The sequence below is a fragment of the Lagenorhynchus albirostris genome, chromosome 5 (assembly GCF_949774975.1).
Source record: "Lagenorhynchus albirostris chromosome 5, mLagAlb1.1, whole genome shotgun sequence".
Lineage (NCBI taxonomy): Eukaryota > Metazoa > Chordata > Mammalia > Artiodactyla > Delphinidae > Lagenorhynchus > Lagenorhynchus albirostris.
This window is the reverse complement of record NC_083099.1, coordinates 64,975,223-64,991,091: the sequence shown is the minus strand read 5'-3', so window position 1 is coordinate 64,991,091 and position 15,869 is coordinate 64,975,223. Positions and strand designations below refer to the sequence as shown.

Here is a 15,869-nt window from a genome sequence, read left to right as displayed (position 1 = left end):
AGTTTCCATGTCAGATTTGATTATTCCCAAATTAAATGAGAGGGAATATACTTTCTCAAGGACAATTAGGTGGTTGTGTGACCTTGTTTCACCTACTCCAATCTCTAATTTTCTTCAGGCTCCTTTCTAGAAAGTGCCATGTGTGTTTAACTGGGTACAGGGACTGGATCTTCATCACTCTTCCACAGGTTTGTGCATTCATCTTGCTTGATGGGAGGAAAACCCAACTAGCTCACAGGCCCCAAGGAGGGAAACGAGGCTGATCAAGGAAAAATGACCAAAATGGAGATGGAAGAGACAACAGGGTAACTACACCAACAAGAAACAGGAGTCAAGAAAAAATTAACAACAAAATTGTATTTAAAAACAGACTTCTCCAGTTGGCATTTCGAATGAAATAGCTAACAATTAACTCCAACCCTTTAAACCGTGTCTTTTGCTCCTGGAGTCCTCTTGCAGCTTTAATTCTTGAAACTCAGGCGGCAGCACCAGACATAAATCCCCAAAGGGAGAGGTATTATTAAACCTTTTGCTGGTCATTCTTTTCTCAACATGAATGGACAAATTCTTAAGCCCTCTTATTCATTTCATGACGATCATTAGAAGAAAAAAAAATTAAAACAAACTTGCATATTGAAAATGAAAACAAAAACAAAAAACCCTGCAGATAATAAATATCGCTGATTCACTTATTTTAAAACAAAGTCCAATTTTATTCACTCTTAATATCCTTGCAGTCCATTGTATACCTTCTGCACTGACCCTTGATTCAGCAGCTGTTTGATACCTGAGGAAAGAATGAACAAATGACTCCGTTAACAAAAAAGTGACTTCCCCAGAGTTTGAAGAGCATGTGTCATGGGGAGGCTCACAAAAGGCCTTATGACAACGAGGGATCTGAATTAAACAAGTAACTACCAATGTCTAACTTTATCGCATGTGGATACCCATACATGCACGTCCAAGGTGAGCCCCTGTCTTTGTGTCTCAGGCACACATACCACACATACATCCCACAAAATCCAATAAGAGGCAATTGAAATGGACAGAAAGCTCTTTGGCTGTCTTCCTTCTTCTTTGTCCTCTTTCCAGTTTTGACCTCTCTCACCTTTTCCTTTTTACTTAGGACCCACTGACTGGGCCCTCTTCTCAATCAGTCATTGCAGACTTCACCCCTAAGCCTCTAATCCTTCTAATGTAGACCTCATCTTTCCTTGAACAGTAAACATTATACCCTCACCTTCTCTTGCTTCCTCTGATAACTGTTCTTTTGGAAAATCCACATCAAAAGTGATTATCAAAGAGCCCTTGATGTTGTTGTTGTCAAAGTTGGGGAGCCCTTCCCCTTTCTTCCATAGCTTGGCTCCTGGTCTGGTGATCTTATCCCGGGAAATATGTACCTGGAAAGCAAAGGGGATGGACTGGAGCAGGACTGGTACTCTCGAAGCACAACACACAGCTTCCAGTGAGTACTGGCGCCCAGAGCCCATGTCATGGCTCAGAGCAGCAGGATGAAGGGGCAGGGGAAACAGCATTAGGACAGTGCGAGCCAAAGAAAGAGAAGGTTTTCGAAAAGAAAAAGAAAAAAGAAACACGTAAAAAAGTAAGGCTTTTACCAACGGAGACTGTAAAGACGAGACTGCCAAAGGCTGTGCAATCGCCTGAGTAGCTGAGGGGTCTGTGGCGTTGTTACTGCTACACGTTCAGCAGCAGAGTGAGGAAAGATGACAGGACAAAGCCTGAGCACTTAGTCCCCGTGGCTCCAAACGACCGAAGTGGCTGAAGTAACCTCAACAGCAGCCATGTGAAGGCTTTAAAAGGACAGGAAGCGGGAGAACTGGTTTGCTTACCTTGTGACCATCCAAGTGAGCAATATCCATATCGAAGCCCACCAGAGACTCCACGAGGGAGACTGTCACGTTTGTGTATAAGTCATCTCCTCGCCTTTCAAATATTGGGTGCCTAGAACAGAACAAGGTAAAGATCATTAACTTCCAAAGTCTTTCTTTGGGAAGAGTTCAAAAAGTTTTTAGAAAAATCATGGAAAAGGATGAATGCCACTCTTTCAAGAAATAGGCATTTATTAGACACTCCTTCGTGTATAGTATTAATCAAGACTGTAAAGTAGCCTAAGATTTATTAAACCCTAATCTTAAGGAGCTTACAATCAGCAGAAGTCAAAGCACGTAATTAAAATACAAGTAACTAGATTATGGAAAAGAGAGAAGGACAACTTCTGGCTGTGGGACTGGGGGAGAAGGGCATCAGGGACGGGTCCTGGGGGGCTTCTAGAGCTGGGCTTGTAAGGCCCGATCAGCTCTGAAGCTGCAAATAAGGTGGGCGCAGGGGAGGGTGGGGATAGGGCAAGAGGGAATTCTGGCAAAGATAAGGACTTGAGAAGGTACCAGGTTTATTCAGGGAACAGTACATGTGCCAGTTTCTCTGGGAAGTGATGGGAAAGACAAGGTAGGTGAGGAAGGTTGGGGAAAGATCACCGAGATTAAAGAGTGCTATGAGGGAAAAAAGTCCTTGGCGCTGGGGGCCCATTTCTCCATATTTGGGTGGGAACCTTGTTTCAATGAATCCTTAGAAACAGAGGTATCACTGGTTTCCAAAGTGGTAACAAGAGACAAGTGATAAACAAGAAAGCCTGAGTCCCAGGTAAAATTCTTATGTAAGTAGAACTGCACGTTGAAGAGAAGCCAACCAGAGAAGCTGCCCAGCAGCTGCAGATTATGTCACAGAAGCTCCTTTCTATGGAAAAGTCTCCCATTCTTGTATGGGGCCGTATTTCCTCAGTTAAAATCTCTGGTCTCCTTGTCTGCCTCTCTTTCACAGCTCCTTATTCATAATATCGATGCTTTCCTCCCAACACCTTTTGGACTTGGAAGTCCTGAGTAAATAAATAAATGGACTCAATCCTAGGCTCCAACCCCAAATTTTCAGTATGGCTGTAGAGTTACATATTTAGGGTATTAAGGGCATGAAACAGAGGAAAAAGTCTGGAAGTGCCCTGGTGGCTACCCATATTTCTTTAACCTGACTCCTCTGAAAAGCAAGGGCTAAAGAGAAGGCCTCTAAACTGAGATTACTTACTTGACAACTTTGATTCGGAACCGTAAGTCTCCTGGCTCTCCATCCACATGAGGCTCACCTTGTCAGAAGAGAAGAGATTACAGCACACTAAACCACGCAAGTTGAACGCTGCAAATCTATTTAGCAGTTGAGAGAATTTTCTAAAGCCACTACCTTAGGCTTTGACTGTCAAGCCTATCTGTGAGAGCAGCGTGTCTGTGTCTACCTGGTTATGTCAAGTCTCAGATTATTAGTGAGGATCACCTGGGACTCAGACACAGCAATAAATAACTTGACCTACTTCCTAAACAAGGAATGATTCACTGGTCTCCTGAATCTGATGTTTTAAAGCTATTTTTCTTCTAGAGATTTAAATTTAACCCCTCAGTGAGGTCTGAGAGCATCTTATTAATGCCAACTAGAGTTACATAACTTCTTTCATTGCTGAGTTAAAATTAGTCCATTAAGTTCTGAACATTTAAACTTTGACCTAACTTAGGCTATTTGACAGTAACTTTTGGCCATGATAGTCAAAGGATAAACAGTAATGCTACTGCTTAAGTGGACCAGCCAGGATGCTTAAGGATGGTCATAAAAAGGCTTTCTGTGTCCTAAAACTGACTGAAGTGTGTTGGAAATGATATATGCATTTACTAGGTGGCCACGAGGTATGGGGTGAGGTGGGGGTGGGAGGTGTTCATAAGCAGGCGAGAGCATAAAGTTACAATAACAAAACATCAATATCAATATTTCACCTTCTCCAATAAAGGGGTACTCCATGCCATCTCTCACCCCAGGTTCAATTTCCACCTCCAGTGTTCGTTCTTCATTCACTAGTCTGAGACAAAGAGCATTTAAAAGAAAAAAAAAAAGAAAGAAAATATAAACCAAACCCCAGATACAGATAATAAAGTTTTATCTACTCAATCAGACCTTTTCTCTTGGAAGACTATCCTGTATCCCTAAATGACAAAACCACCATTTACACCTTCCACCTGCCAAAAGCCAGGGCAAAGCTACTATATATCACATAACCATGCGATTGCTGACTCCAAAAAAGCCTGCAGTAGACTGATTGCCTTGAAGTGAGTGATCAGTAGCAGAGAAAACTACTCGCACTTACATAAATGTGCACCTGAAAGGACAGCATCATGTTTATCAGAAAATCTAACAGAAGAGTTTATCCTATTTGATTTTTTTCACTGATCCCACAAATAACTGAGCTAGTTTTAATATATACAATTGAAGGTTCAATTAAACAGTTGTATTTATAACATAAATCAGCAAATAGTACTTGTCTAATCTGAAATGTTAGCTGTACACATAAGATTGCTCTAAGTATTCCAAGTAGGAAAAAGGAAACATTCCAAGTAGGAAAACGGAAAAATATCAACATTTTTGTTAAGTATATTTAGAAATAAAGGGCACTGCTTATTAGTTCATAAACATAAAAGGAGATATTCTTAATAGATACTTTCAGAAAAAATTAAACTGTACATTTCTTTGCTCTATCCTCTGGCAGAACATGAGGGAGAGAGAGAAGGATGGGGGAGAGGGAGGGAAAAAAAATCTAGGTACGGACCATTGGCATTTTATTAGACAAATGAGATGATTAAAGTGTGCCTTGGCAGAGCAAAGAAGGTGCTTGCACTCACTTGACATTCGGGCACTCGTCGCAGACCACCTCCTGGGTCATCTGGAAGCGGCCGGGGCCCAGCTGGGTGGTCCGCATCTCCTGCCTGCAGTTGCACTTCCGTTTGCCAGGGGCCTGCCTTGCCACGGGTTTGTTTCTAACCACCTAGCAAGTACACACACAGGATCAGCTTCTCTCTTGTGTCCCACAGCCTTTGGTTTCCTCACCAGATCGGGACTCTGCGCACCTGCCGGGGTTGGCACTTCCCCTTCTCTCCCAAGCCACCCCTCAGGGAGACCCACAGCTGAGAGAAGTCTTGGAGGAGTTACAAGTCAGCTCCCACATAGGAGTTGAGCAAATGGATCTTTAACTGACTCAAATTCTAAAGTTGGAGAAGAGAGAGGAGGGTAAGAAAGAAGAGAACTGAAAGATAGTATGTATGGAATCACCTTTTCTAAGCCATGACAAAACACTACTGAGTTAAAGTAGTGCACAGAATTACTATCTCTTGAGAAATCTGAGCTGTGTAAGGCGTAAGCCCTGAAGAACAACCACAGCCTTCAAAAGCTGGTTTGTGGCTCCCACCCCAGGATTAGTCATGATTAACCTCATGAAAACACTTCCTTGTTTCAGGCAACTCAATCTGGCAGTGTTTTCCAGTGCTGTCTCGATTCAGATACTTTAACCCGTAAGAAAAGACACAACGACCATCTCCTTGTAGCCGATTGCAAGTAAACATTCTGATCCCTCTAAATCACTAGAAGCTAAAATATATGAGGAAATGTACTCTTGATTTTCCCTGTTTAGTCAAACACCTACTAATCACAGGGCACGTGCTCATGCAGTGAGACGACATGAATGCCTGGAGAAAAATCCCTCAAAGCCTACGAACATATGAAAGCCCAGGTCAACGGAATAAATAACATAACAATAATTAGAGCCAACACTTTATAGCACTTAGTATGTGCCAAGCAAGGCCCTAATCACATATATTTATGAACTCATTTAATCCTCATAGCAGCTTTATGAGGTAGATGCTGCTATTATCTCCATTTTACAGAGGAAAGAATGAAAGCACAGAAAGGCTCAGTAATACGACCAAGGTCACATAACCAATGTATGGTAGAGCCAGGATTCTAAACCAGGCAGTCTAGCTCCAAACTCTGTGCTTTTAATCACTATGCTCTCTCAAGGTAATTTTTTCTTAAAAAGAACTTACCATGGGGGCATTTAAATAGCAAGGTCATATACATCCTTTACAATAATTAGATTAAAAAGGAATTTGTTTAGGAGCATGCTAACTGCAAACAATGATGCACATTATGTATTAGCAATGATGACAGACAACAGGTCTGCAAGGGAACATGGGAAATTAATATTTTTACCTGGATATATGTACAAGACTTCCTAAAAGCACAGCTTGGAATTGAAAAAAAGTGGAGGTAACCTACATGCCTATTGATGCAACGTGGTCACAATGAAATTCTCTTCAGCAGAATTATAGCTATAAGCAAGAACATGGATGAATTCTGACAATATTAAGAGTGAGTAAAAAAGGCCAGTCTCAGAAGATAATGTATAGTATGATATCATTTTTACAAAGTCAAAAACAGTGAAAGTAAACAATATATTATTCAGGTATTCCTATATATGTAATAAAACAAACAAACAAGAGTGGCAAGGGAACAATAAAGACAAAACTCAGCATATTAGACAGTTACCTGGGAAAGGAGGCAAGTGAATGGAACAGGGAAGTAGCATGTAGGTAGATATAACTCCTGGTATTGTTTTATTTAGTTCTTGGGCTGAGTGATGAGTTCATGAAATAATAACAGCATATCATGAACCAAGAATTATGATTAATTCAATTCTATACACCTCCCCACCCCCTAAAAGACAGAGAAGGTACGTAGAAACCTCTTGTTTTTAGTCATAAGAACACATTCTGGGAGTCAATATGAATAGCTGTATAGTTTGGACTTACTTCTACAAAATTTCCTGCATATACTTCTTCCAAAGTGACTTCTAGATCTACAATAATATCACTTCCTCTTGGAATATTTCTGTCTTGCTGACGAGGGGTTCCTCCAAACATGAAACCAAAATCTCCAAAGAAGCTGTTGGTAAGTGTAAAATCATCGTGAAAAGATATCAGAGTTCACCTCTTACAATTTTAGTTTTCTTCACATTGATAAAATATTGTGTCCCACCAGTGAGCAAAACTGAAAGACATTTTAATACATTGGAGTCATACATCATACACAATTTTTAATTTATATAATGTCAACTATATTGCCCCTACTACAAAAAAATTTACTTTTTAATATTGTCCAGACACACAGTACAGTGTATACAGTATGCCAATGAATTCTTAATCAATGAAAAAATAATCTCTCTCAATACTGACAAATATCAGGATATAATGGAGACAGAGAGAAAGGGTATAGTCTATATAAATTCATGTATTGCCAAACCTAATGGTAATTTTGGACATTTGTAGTGTTCACCTTTACATGCTTTTTTAGAAACTAACTTTGCTGAAACAAGCCACTGCTTTGTACAAGAATCTTGGAAACATAATTAAACTAAAAAAGCATCAGCCTTAGTAAAACTCTGGATCTTACAGAAAAGGAAGTTCTGGTCTCATAAGACGAAAATTAATTTGTTAAGTAACAGAAGCGTCACTTTGAGATTACTATAAACAGTGACCTTCAATTGCACAGGAGTTCTACTCTTGATGTTAAGTTTTGGTTATTAAGAGCCTCAGATGTTAGCATAGTGATGACAAATATACAACAACCCCAACCCCTCCAAAAAACAAAACCAAAACCCAATCTTGGTGAATGGATTCCCTGCATCTTAAATAAAAGCAGAGAGGGAGGATTTTGGTGGGGAAGGAGCAAGGGCAGAGCCTTTTTTCTTTCTGGCATCCCTGGGTATCACTTCTAACTGCTAAGGGGTTCAAACAGGACACTTCCCTGGTAGGCCAAAGCAGCCAAATCAATCCTGGGGAAGAGAAAGATTTCCTAATAATATTACTCACACATCGTCCTAAGTCCTGAAAATCTACTGTCACCCCCAAACACTAAATGAGGGAAGCTGTTGTAGCAACAGTGATTCTTACTTCTTTTGGGGAAGCGTTCACAAATCTGAAGAAATCTGAGAATCTAAAGAAAATTCTCTTTGAGAATCTGAAGAGAATCTGAAGAAAGCAATGCATCCTATCCCCATAGAAATGCATATTCAAACATCTTTTTATTTATAACTTGACTTGAAACCCCAGATCAAGATCTCCTATTTATGCATCATCAGGACATATGAAAATTCAAATGCTCAACAAAGAGGGGCTCAAAGAGCGGGAAGGAAAGATGTTTATTATTCCAGCCTCTCAGCACTCCCAGAAAGCTGGGCCCAGCAAGGGATGAAGAGCCTCTAACCCAACTCCTTCCAACAATGCTGATTATCATAACCATCCCTCTCTGGTGGATGGGATGAAGAGTCAGTTTGGGGTATGAGAGTAGGAATTTCTCTCTCCGCTTGTAAGAATCACCTTTGCTCATTAAGTGGTTTGCAGATTCTAAGACAGCAGGGAGATACAATGAACTGGTTTCCAACATATATCCCCCCCAACACAGTCAGGGTTGATTTAATTGATATGGTTGGCTAGATGGACATCCCTTTTAGTGCCACCTGTCTTTTCTGGAGCTTTGTGAAAATAGAGGAGTATATTCCCACAGAAAGGATGATGAATGACCTCTTGGTCAAGGATCAGTTGAGTTGTACTCTTCATCGAAAGCTTCTGAACAAGGGAGCAAGGATAATTCTTTAATAATCACTAAGTGATCCATTCTCAGACACTAATACCCTGCAGATAGATAAATTACTTACTGTGAAAAAATGTCTCCATGGGAGCTCTGATGCCCATCTTTTAATCCTTCTTCACCATAAGTATCATATTGTTTCCGTTTCTCACTATCTGACAGAACCTGGGGGCAAAAGCCAGTGGAAGAAAAGATTATGAGTTGGTAATATTCAGGTAAGGTGAATTCACATTTATGTTTTTGTTTTTTTAAACTCTGATACTGTGTGTAAAATTTTAGTGGAATTCAGTTTTCATTATGTATGGTATTAAGGCATGTTTATAAAGTTATTTTCTTTATCAGACTAAATTCTTTGATCAGTGCTCATTTTGTAACTTTCCACAATGCTCCATTCATGTTTTTAATTTAAATTTATCAAAACTCACCTAGCCACATAAATATCATGCTGGAGATTAGCGACATGGCTATGAATGTGAGGGCAGTTAACAGGAAGAGGTGAGATGAATTCCTCAGGTTTACTTCCCATGTAGTTTGACTCCAGTGTTTAGGCTGTTAACCACTATGTTATATTCTCTCTCTAAACTATAAACTAGGACATGACTATGACAGACTGTCATTAGTCACAGAAGCAGTAAATTAGGACAGCCGTCAAGTTTGCTCAGCCCTACACATCTATACCATAACCCCTGCACCCCACTACCACACACACATTAAGAGACTGGTAAGTCAAGGGACTCCAATGACAGGTCTCCAGAAAGCTCTACACTGCAGTATTTTCATATTCCCTTTTCATTCTTTTGATTCATGTAGAAATCCATTTGTGGAAGAATGCTGTCTGCCACACACAGCTCATAACCTCCTGAGTTTGAACTGCAAGGAGTGAAAAGGGACACTGCTCTATGAAGGACGCTCAAGCTCAATTTCACAACCTGAAAAGACTTTCTGAAGTTTTAATGGTTTTAGAAAACTACATACTCAGTCACAGGTATATGCTTTCTCATTGGGACCATTCCATATATAGAACTAAAGAATGTAAAACAAAATAAGCTTCAATGTTCTTCAAAATTTGCCCTCCCAAAAAAAAAGCTTCCCATTTACTTAGAGCATTCTGAAATATATGCACACATATAACTTTGAAAATTGAATAACTTTATGTTATTTGATATTCTTAAATGTCTATTTAGATAGCAGACTGAAGGAGAAAGTTATTTCAAACCCATACTTGTGTTGGCTCAGGAAACGTGAGGTTGGAAGTAGATGGGCTTGTTGACTCAGCAAAAGAAAGGGAAGATCTAACTGGCGTATGTAAATAGGACACACTTTTGGCTCAGGGCCTGAATGATGTGTAAGGTGCCACAGCAAAAATCTACTAACATTTAAGATACATTTAGAAGGATAAAAAAAAACTCAGTGTACAAGAGAGTGAGCATTCTTAAAAGCAAAGACAAATGGGTTAGTCTAGAAGGGACCAGAGTACTCAACTAAAGCCACTGTGATAGACCAGGTGAGAAAAAAATAGTTTGGTAAATATCCTAAAAAAATAGCCACTTTGGGGAAGTAGAAATGGGCAGAGTTAACTTTAAAAACAAACAAAACAAAACAAAACTCATTATTATGTGATCTGGATTTCCAATATTTTCACTTTCAAGTCTACTTCTCTGTTCCTGTCTTGGCAAAGAAATGAACCCCACATTTGGGTCCATAAGAAACACCATTTCAAAACCCCAAAACAAAGATTATTTTTTTAAGTCAGCTTCTTTTTGGACATAGGAGGCTTCTGTAATAACTACCCCCAAATTACCCTTAAAGTTATCTATTACCGTTCACTTACTCCTCACTTTTCTTCTAAGGAATGCAACTTTATTCCATAGTCTTGGAAACTTTTATTATTAAAAGAAAAAAAGGAGTTTCTTAGTTGATTGGCCAACCAACCAGAGTCTCAACTAATTAAAATGCCAGTAGTAATCCCAGCTCAGTAGAGAAGACAGATTTGTATTCACAAAAGACTCTTCAACTTTACTGGGATTCTGATTTGTGAACACTAATTTATCTAAGGACCAAAGGCAGGCAATCAAGTGAATGATACAAAGAAAAAAGAAAATTTGAACTAGTGACCAGAAAGGTTCTTAAGAGTTAAACTGCAATATCATGAATGATCTATGTATAGCCTTGCCTAGGTCATGGCTAAAGAACATGGTAAAGTTTTTAAAGAGCACGGTAAATTCTTAGCAACAGCTTCCCCAGAAAATATTTTTGATTATTGGGTTCCTAGCAAGCAATGGGAATACGCATGGGAAATACAGTGTGAAATATGGAATCCATATGATCAACAAGAAAGAAAATGTTACATACAGTAATTTAGGAGGGTCCACCAACCCTCTCAAGTTTATTTGTGGGCCCGAGGTTAGGAACTTTGGTCCTACAGGTGTTGAGAGAAGAAAGGGGAACCCCATTAGTTCTAGGTTTCACCTGCGTATATAAGTCACTGTTTTGGTTCATTCACTTCTTTAACCTAGGAGGCCTTGGGATCCCTTCCTTCTGGGTTTTTTCCACTAAAATATTTTTCAGATTTGTTTTCAGTCTTCTCACTATACAGGGATTTAATTTGAATTCAGAAGTTGTAGCTCTCTGACTTTTGGAGTCAAATTATTTTTTTCTGTGCCCTTTTAGAAAATGTGAATAAATGGTGACTAGAATTGATAACACTGTATTGTATAACTGAAATCTGCTAAGAAAGCAGAGCTTAAATGTTCTCACCAAAACAATAAATATATGAGGTGATGGATGAACTAGATGGGTGAAATCCTTTCACAATATATATGTGTACCAAGTAACCACAATATATACTCTAAATATCTTACAATTTTATTTGTCAATTATATCTCAATAAAGCTGAAAAGAAAAAGTATAACCACAGAATAATAGTATTCTATTTCTAGGGGAAAGGTGAATTGCAACACACACAAAACAGCTAACTCCTAAATTAATACATATGAAAGATTATCAGTGACTTATTTGTAAAATTTTTTCACCACCGTGTTGAAAGGTTCTGTGTATAATGGTTTTTCAAATAGTAAAAAGACTATTAAACATTCAGTAAATATTCCTCTGTGTTGTTAAAAAAATTTTTTTAAATGGTAATAAGAATATGCCCAGCTCTACTATATCTCAGGGTGTCCTAATGAAGATTAAATGAGATGATACACATGAAAGTATTTTGACCTCTAGATTACAGGTTGCAAATTCAAACTACAGCTGTGTTTTCTTTGATTTGCACGAAAAAGAAAATTTTAAATTGAATTAGTTACCAGCATTTTACAACCAGGAGAATTTACCAAAAAATCAGGATTTCCACTCCTCTTGAAAAATTAAATGATCTGGCCACGGTGTGCAAACACAGTGTTTGCATCTGTATATGGCAAAAACTGGCTGGCGTTGAATAACAGCTGTTCCCTTTAAATGGGGCAAGAAGTCTTCAGCTTGTCACAGTCCTCTTCAATCGCTACTGATTCCTAACATGGAGGTAGAATATCCACTCTCCTGTTTTATCTTATACCTGCCCTGAATGTTATCTGCCTGATCCACATGGGCACATGTGGATTTGCAATCCTCATTTAGATTTTATTTCTGTTTCTGGCTCCAACTCTCAAACGGATTGACTGATCATCAATCTACGTATTAACCTACCGATCCTATTTTCTTTCATTCGTCTTTTTCAACATTACTCTCCTTAATAAGACAAATACTGAAATGAAAAGGGCAGGAAGTAGCACCTACTAACATTAATGTACAATATAGCATCAACTGCTTTTATCTAGTGTCAATTTTTTTTTAAAAAGTGACTTGAAAAATGGGAGTGTTACTCAGCGTTACATGGTTTTTTCTGTATCTGTAGGTTTTATTCACACTTTATCCTTTTCCTGACTCACCTCATAAGCAGCACCCAGATCCTGGAATTTCTCCTGCGCTCGAGGATCATCAGGATTCCGGTCAGGATGAAGCTGCAGGGCTAGTTTCCTGTAGGCCTTTTTAATATCCTTTATAGAGGCACTGCGAGGCACCCCTAAGATCTTATAGAAATCTCGCCTGAGGGTGGGGGAGAGGGAGAAGATATTTCATTGAAGAGTTAATACATTACATTTTTAAAAGTGAAATTTTTTCCTTTACATTTAGGTTTGTGTCTGAGCAAAGAGGTAGGAAAATGAAGGTACCCACGTGACACACGAAAAAGAATGACTAAAAAGAGAACACACCAGAATCTGTAATGAGTCTCATATTGAAGTAATCACAATGAGAGGCTATGTACTTTTTGAACAATACTAGAATTATTCAAAATATCTCTGGTATTCTTCTCTTAGAACTACCTTTAGTCAAGAAAGTCATTTTCTTATTTTATGGTCACACATCATTTTCAACCAAGAACTGTATACTCAAATTGACTCTCTTTTTTCTCCCCTATTATTGACTTCAAATGACTTTTGACTGCTTCCAAAGGTCAATCTCAAAGGATGAATTTCTTTGTTCAAAAAGATTATGTCACAGAAATGTTCTAACAGTAGCACTCTTGGAATGTTAAAGATGAAGTGACTGAAGTTAACTTCAGAGGTTAACACAGAGGTTAAGTCAAAGCCCAAATAAAAAGCTTGAAGAGAGAATAACACCCATTTGAATGGATGAGTTGTGGAATTTTTTGCTGAGAGAGAAAATTTCCATTTTGCAGTCATTACTAGTGGTTATACTAGTTTGTCTAGGTCAAGTCTTAATTAGAGACAGCTGCTGGAACCCATATGCAGGCGCCTATAAGTCCCAGCAGCTGCAAATATGTACGTGGCATGAGCTAGGAGATAAAGTGGAGATCCACTGACCTCCTTGCCAGGAACTATGTTGGAACCAAATTAATTGTAAAGGGAATCTTTGCAGGAAGGGCCAATGGGAAGACAGAATAAGACTAACAAACTTTTAGCGTAGGGACCATAGCCAGCCCATAGAAGACACCAATAAATATTCGTTGAATGAAATGAATAAATAAGCATGCTCACAAAAGTCTATTCATTTTGCCAGAGTCACCTTAGCCAGCAGAAATTACTCTGAAAATGCATTCTCTCAACCAAAGGGATGGGAAAGTTGTTCACAGGGAGACGATGTAGTAATGATGGTAATTTTAAAATGCAGTGCGGAAAAATGCATTGGGGTATCAAGAGCCACGTAATATATGACAGAACTTTTTAAAAAAATGTATTTCATAAGCTCTTAGTCACACTTCAGGAAAATCATTTAATCATTTTATGTATAAATTTTAAAAACTATCACTGACAAGGGGTTCCATGAGGATTATTTAGGTGCTTTATCGCCACACCCCAAAAATCTGCAAAAACTTGACATCTCTTGAGACAAGAACTAAATAAATCAAAAGTTTCACTAATGTTAATGACAAAAGAGCTAGCTATATAAAAAAATGAGGCTTAGGATATACTTAATATAAAAATGGTTAAGTAACAGCTGAGAAAAACACAGGGAAAAGATGGCTGGCATAACTCAGCATCAACATGACGGTTCCCAAGAGAATCCTTTAGGAAAAACTGAAGTTTATAGCTACAGTACTAACAGTATTTATCCTGACATCTTGTTTAAACAACTTAAGGTACCCATTCCTTTAAGTGCAAAAAGTACTAACAAAAAACATGTTAAAAAACCCAATAAAGCATTACCTAGGAGAAGTTAATTTTTTCAGAAATTTAATATGTTTCACAAGAAAAAAAACCCAACAAAGTTGAAGCATATATGCACAGGGAAAAAACTTTTAAGAGAATAACAAGTACTTAAAGTTTAAAGCTCTGCTAGGTAGTGCTTTCTACATTCAGAGCAACCTATAAATTTGTCAAAAGCTAAGACTTTACTATTCCCCACATTCTAAAATATGAGCCTGGCATATCATACCCTGTGGTCAGCAGGCCTATACGATAGTGGATCTTATTAAAGGCCGGAGAATCTCAAGAGTTCAGGTGGTCCTACTTCCTTCAAACAGGTGGCACATTATCATCCTCATGTCACAGATGAGAATTGAAATGTTCCTTCAAGGTCACATAATTCGTAAGTGGGGTGGGGGTAGGGGGGTGGGCTAGAATCCCAGTCTACTACCTATTGGTGTAGTAGTGGAAATGTTTTTTCCCCGCTCGTAATACCATTCAGCTTCCTAAGAATGCTCCATGGAGAGACAGTGAGGCATGATGACAACTCAGGCTCAGCATCTCAAGAAGCTGAGAAGTACAAGGGCTCTCCCAAGGGTCTGCCTTGCTCCCTCAGTCCAACTTCCTTCAATCCCAGCATGGCCTCCCTAACCTGTCCTCCCCACTTCCTCACTTGGCCTGGCATCATAACCCACCCACTTAATGTCCGCCCAATGGCTTGTTGCAGGCTCAACACTGCATCGTCCTCTTCTCCAGCTCAGCAGCCCCCTCACACCATGTTGCTTTTGGCACTGCATCCAACCCTCACTTCTCTAGGCAAATCTAGCTCTAGGTCTTCTGGGTCTAAGCCCCTCTCACCCGTATCACCCTCTGCTCTCCTCTCCACCCCACAAGCCTGGCCCACGCTACCCATTCCTCCGCTCCACCGCCTCACCATAGCAACGCCCCTCTCCACTCCCCCAGTCTGACAATGCCCCCTCCTCCCTCAAGCCCCCTCCCCAGCCAAGACTGACTTAAGGGCCCCGTGCCCGCGGATGCCAGTTCCTCACCCGGCGATCACGGCCCCGATGAGGTACAGCAGCAACAGGCAGAAGGTGCCCAGGTTCTGCGGGGCCATGGTCTCTCTGTGCGGGCCCCTGACCCCCGCACTCTTCACAGCCTCCGCCGCCGCCGCCGCGTCGGCTCGCCAGCCCACCCGGCCCTGAGACGCCGCCTCACGCCGGAGTCTCCGACTTAGTCGGGAGCGACAGCTAGCTTGCCCCCCTCCTCTACCAGTCCACTTCCCGGGAGTCCCGAGTCCCGGCGAGAGAAGCACCCAGCGGGCCAGAGCCAATCGCTGCTCGGGACATCACACGCGGCCGGCGCCTCACAGCCAATCAGCGCAGTACACTTCACCTCCGAGGCGGTGAGGCCGGCCAGTTAGGCTTCGGAACTACAGCCGCAGCTCCCGGCCAATTAGAAGGGGAAACGTCAGAGAATCGTGCCGCCGCAGGAATCCGCTCAGCCCCGGCACCTGCGAGTCGCAGAAAATTACGTAAAGATTGGTGGTGGGAAAGGGTTCCAAAAGCCGGCATCGCGGTACACAAAGTTTCCCTCCGCCCGCCTCCTTGGACTCTCCACCAATCACGGGGCTCCTCCTCAAGCACTGACCAA

The 15,869-nt window shown here is 40.3% G+C and overlaps 1 protein-coding gene across 1 annotated transcript; it reads right to left on the bottom strand.

The window, feature by feature from the left end:
* Positions 1-337: 337 nt before the first annotated feature.
* DNAJB11 (DnaJ heat shock protein family (Hsp40) member B11) lies at positions 338-15,544 on the bottom strand. The gene is made up of 10 exons (XM_060150251.1): positions 15,266-15,544; positions 12,459-12,615; positions 8,597-8,694; positions 6,693-6,825; positions 4,731-4,873; positions 3,831-3,913; positions 3,097-3,154; positions 1,851-1,962; positions 1,241-1,400; positions 338-787 (listed from the first exon to the last, which is right to left on the bottom strand). Exons 1-10 carry the CDS (start codon positions 15,331-15,333, stop codon positions 723-725), a joined length of 1,077 nt encoding a protein of 358 aa, XP_060006234.1. The 5' UTR covers positions 15,334-15,544; the 3' UTR covers positions 338-722.
* Positions 15,545-15,869: the final 325 nt, after the last annotated feature.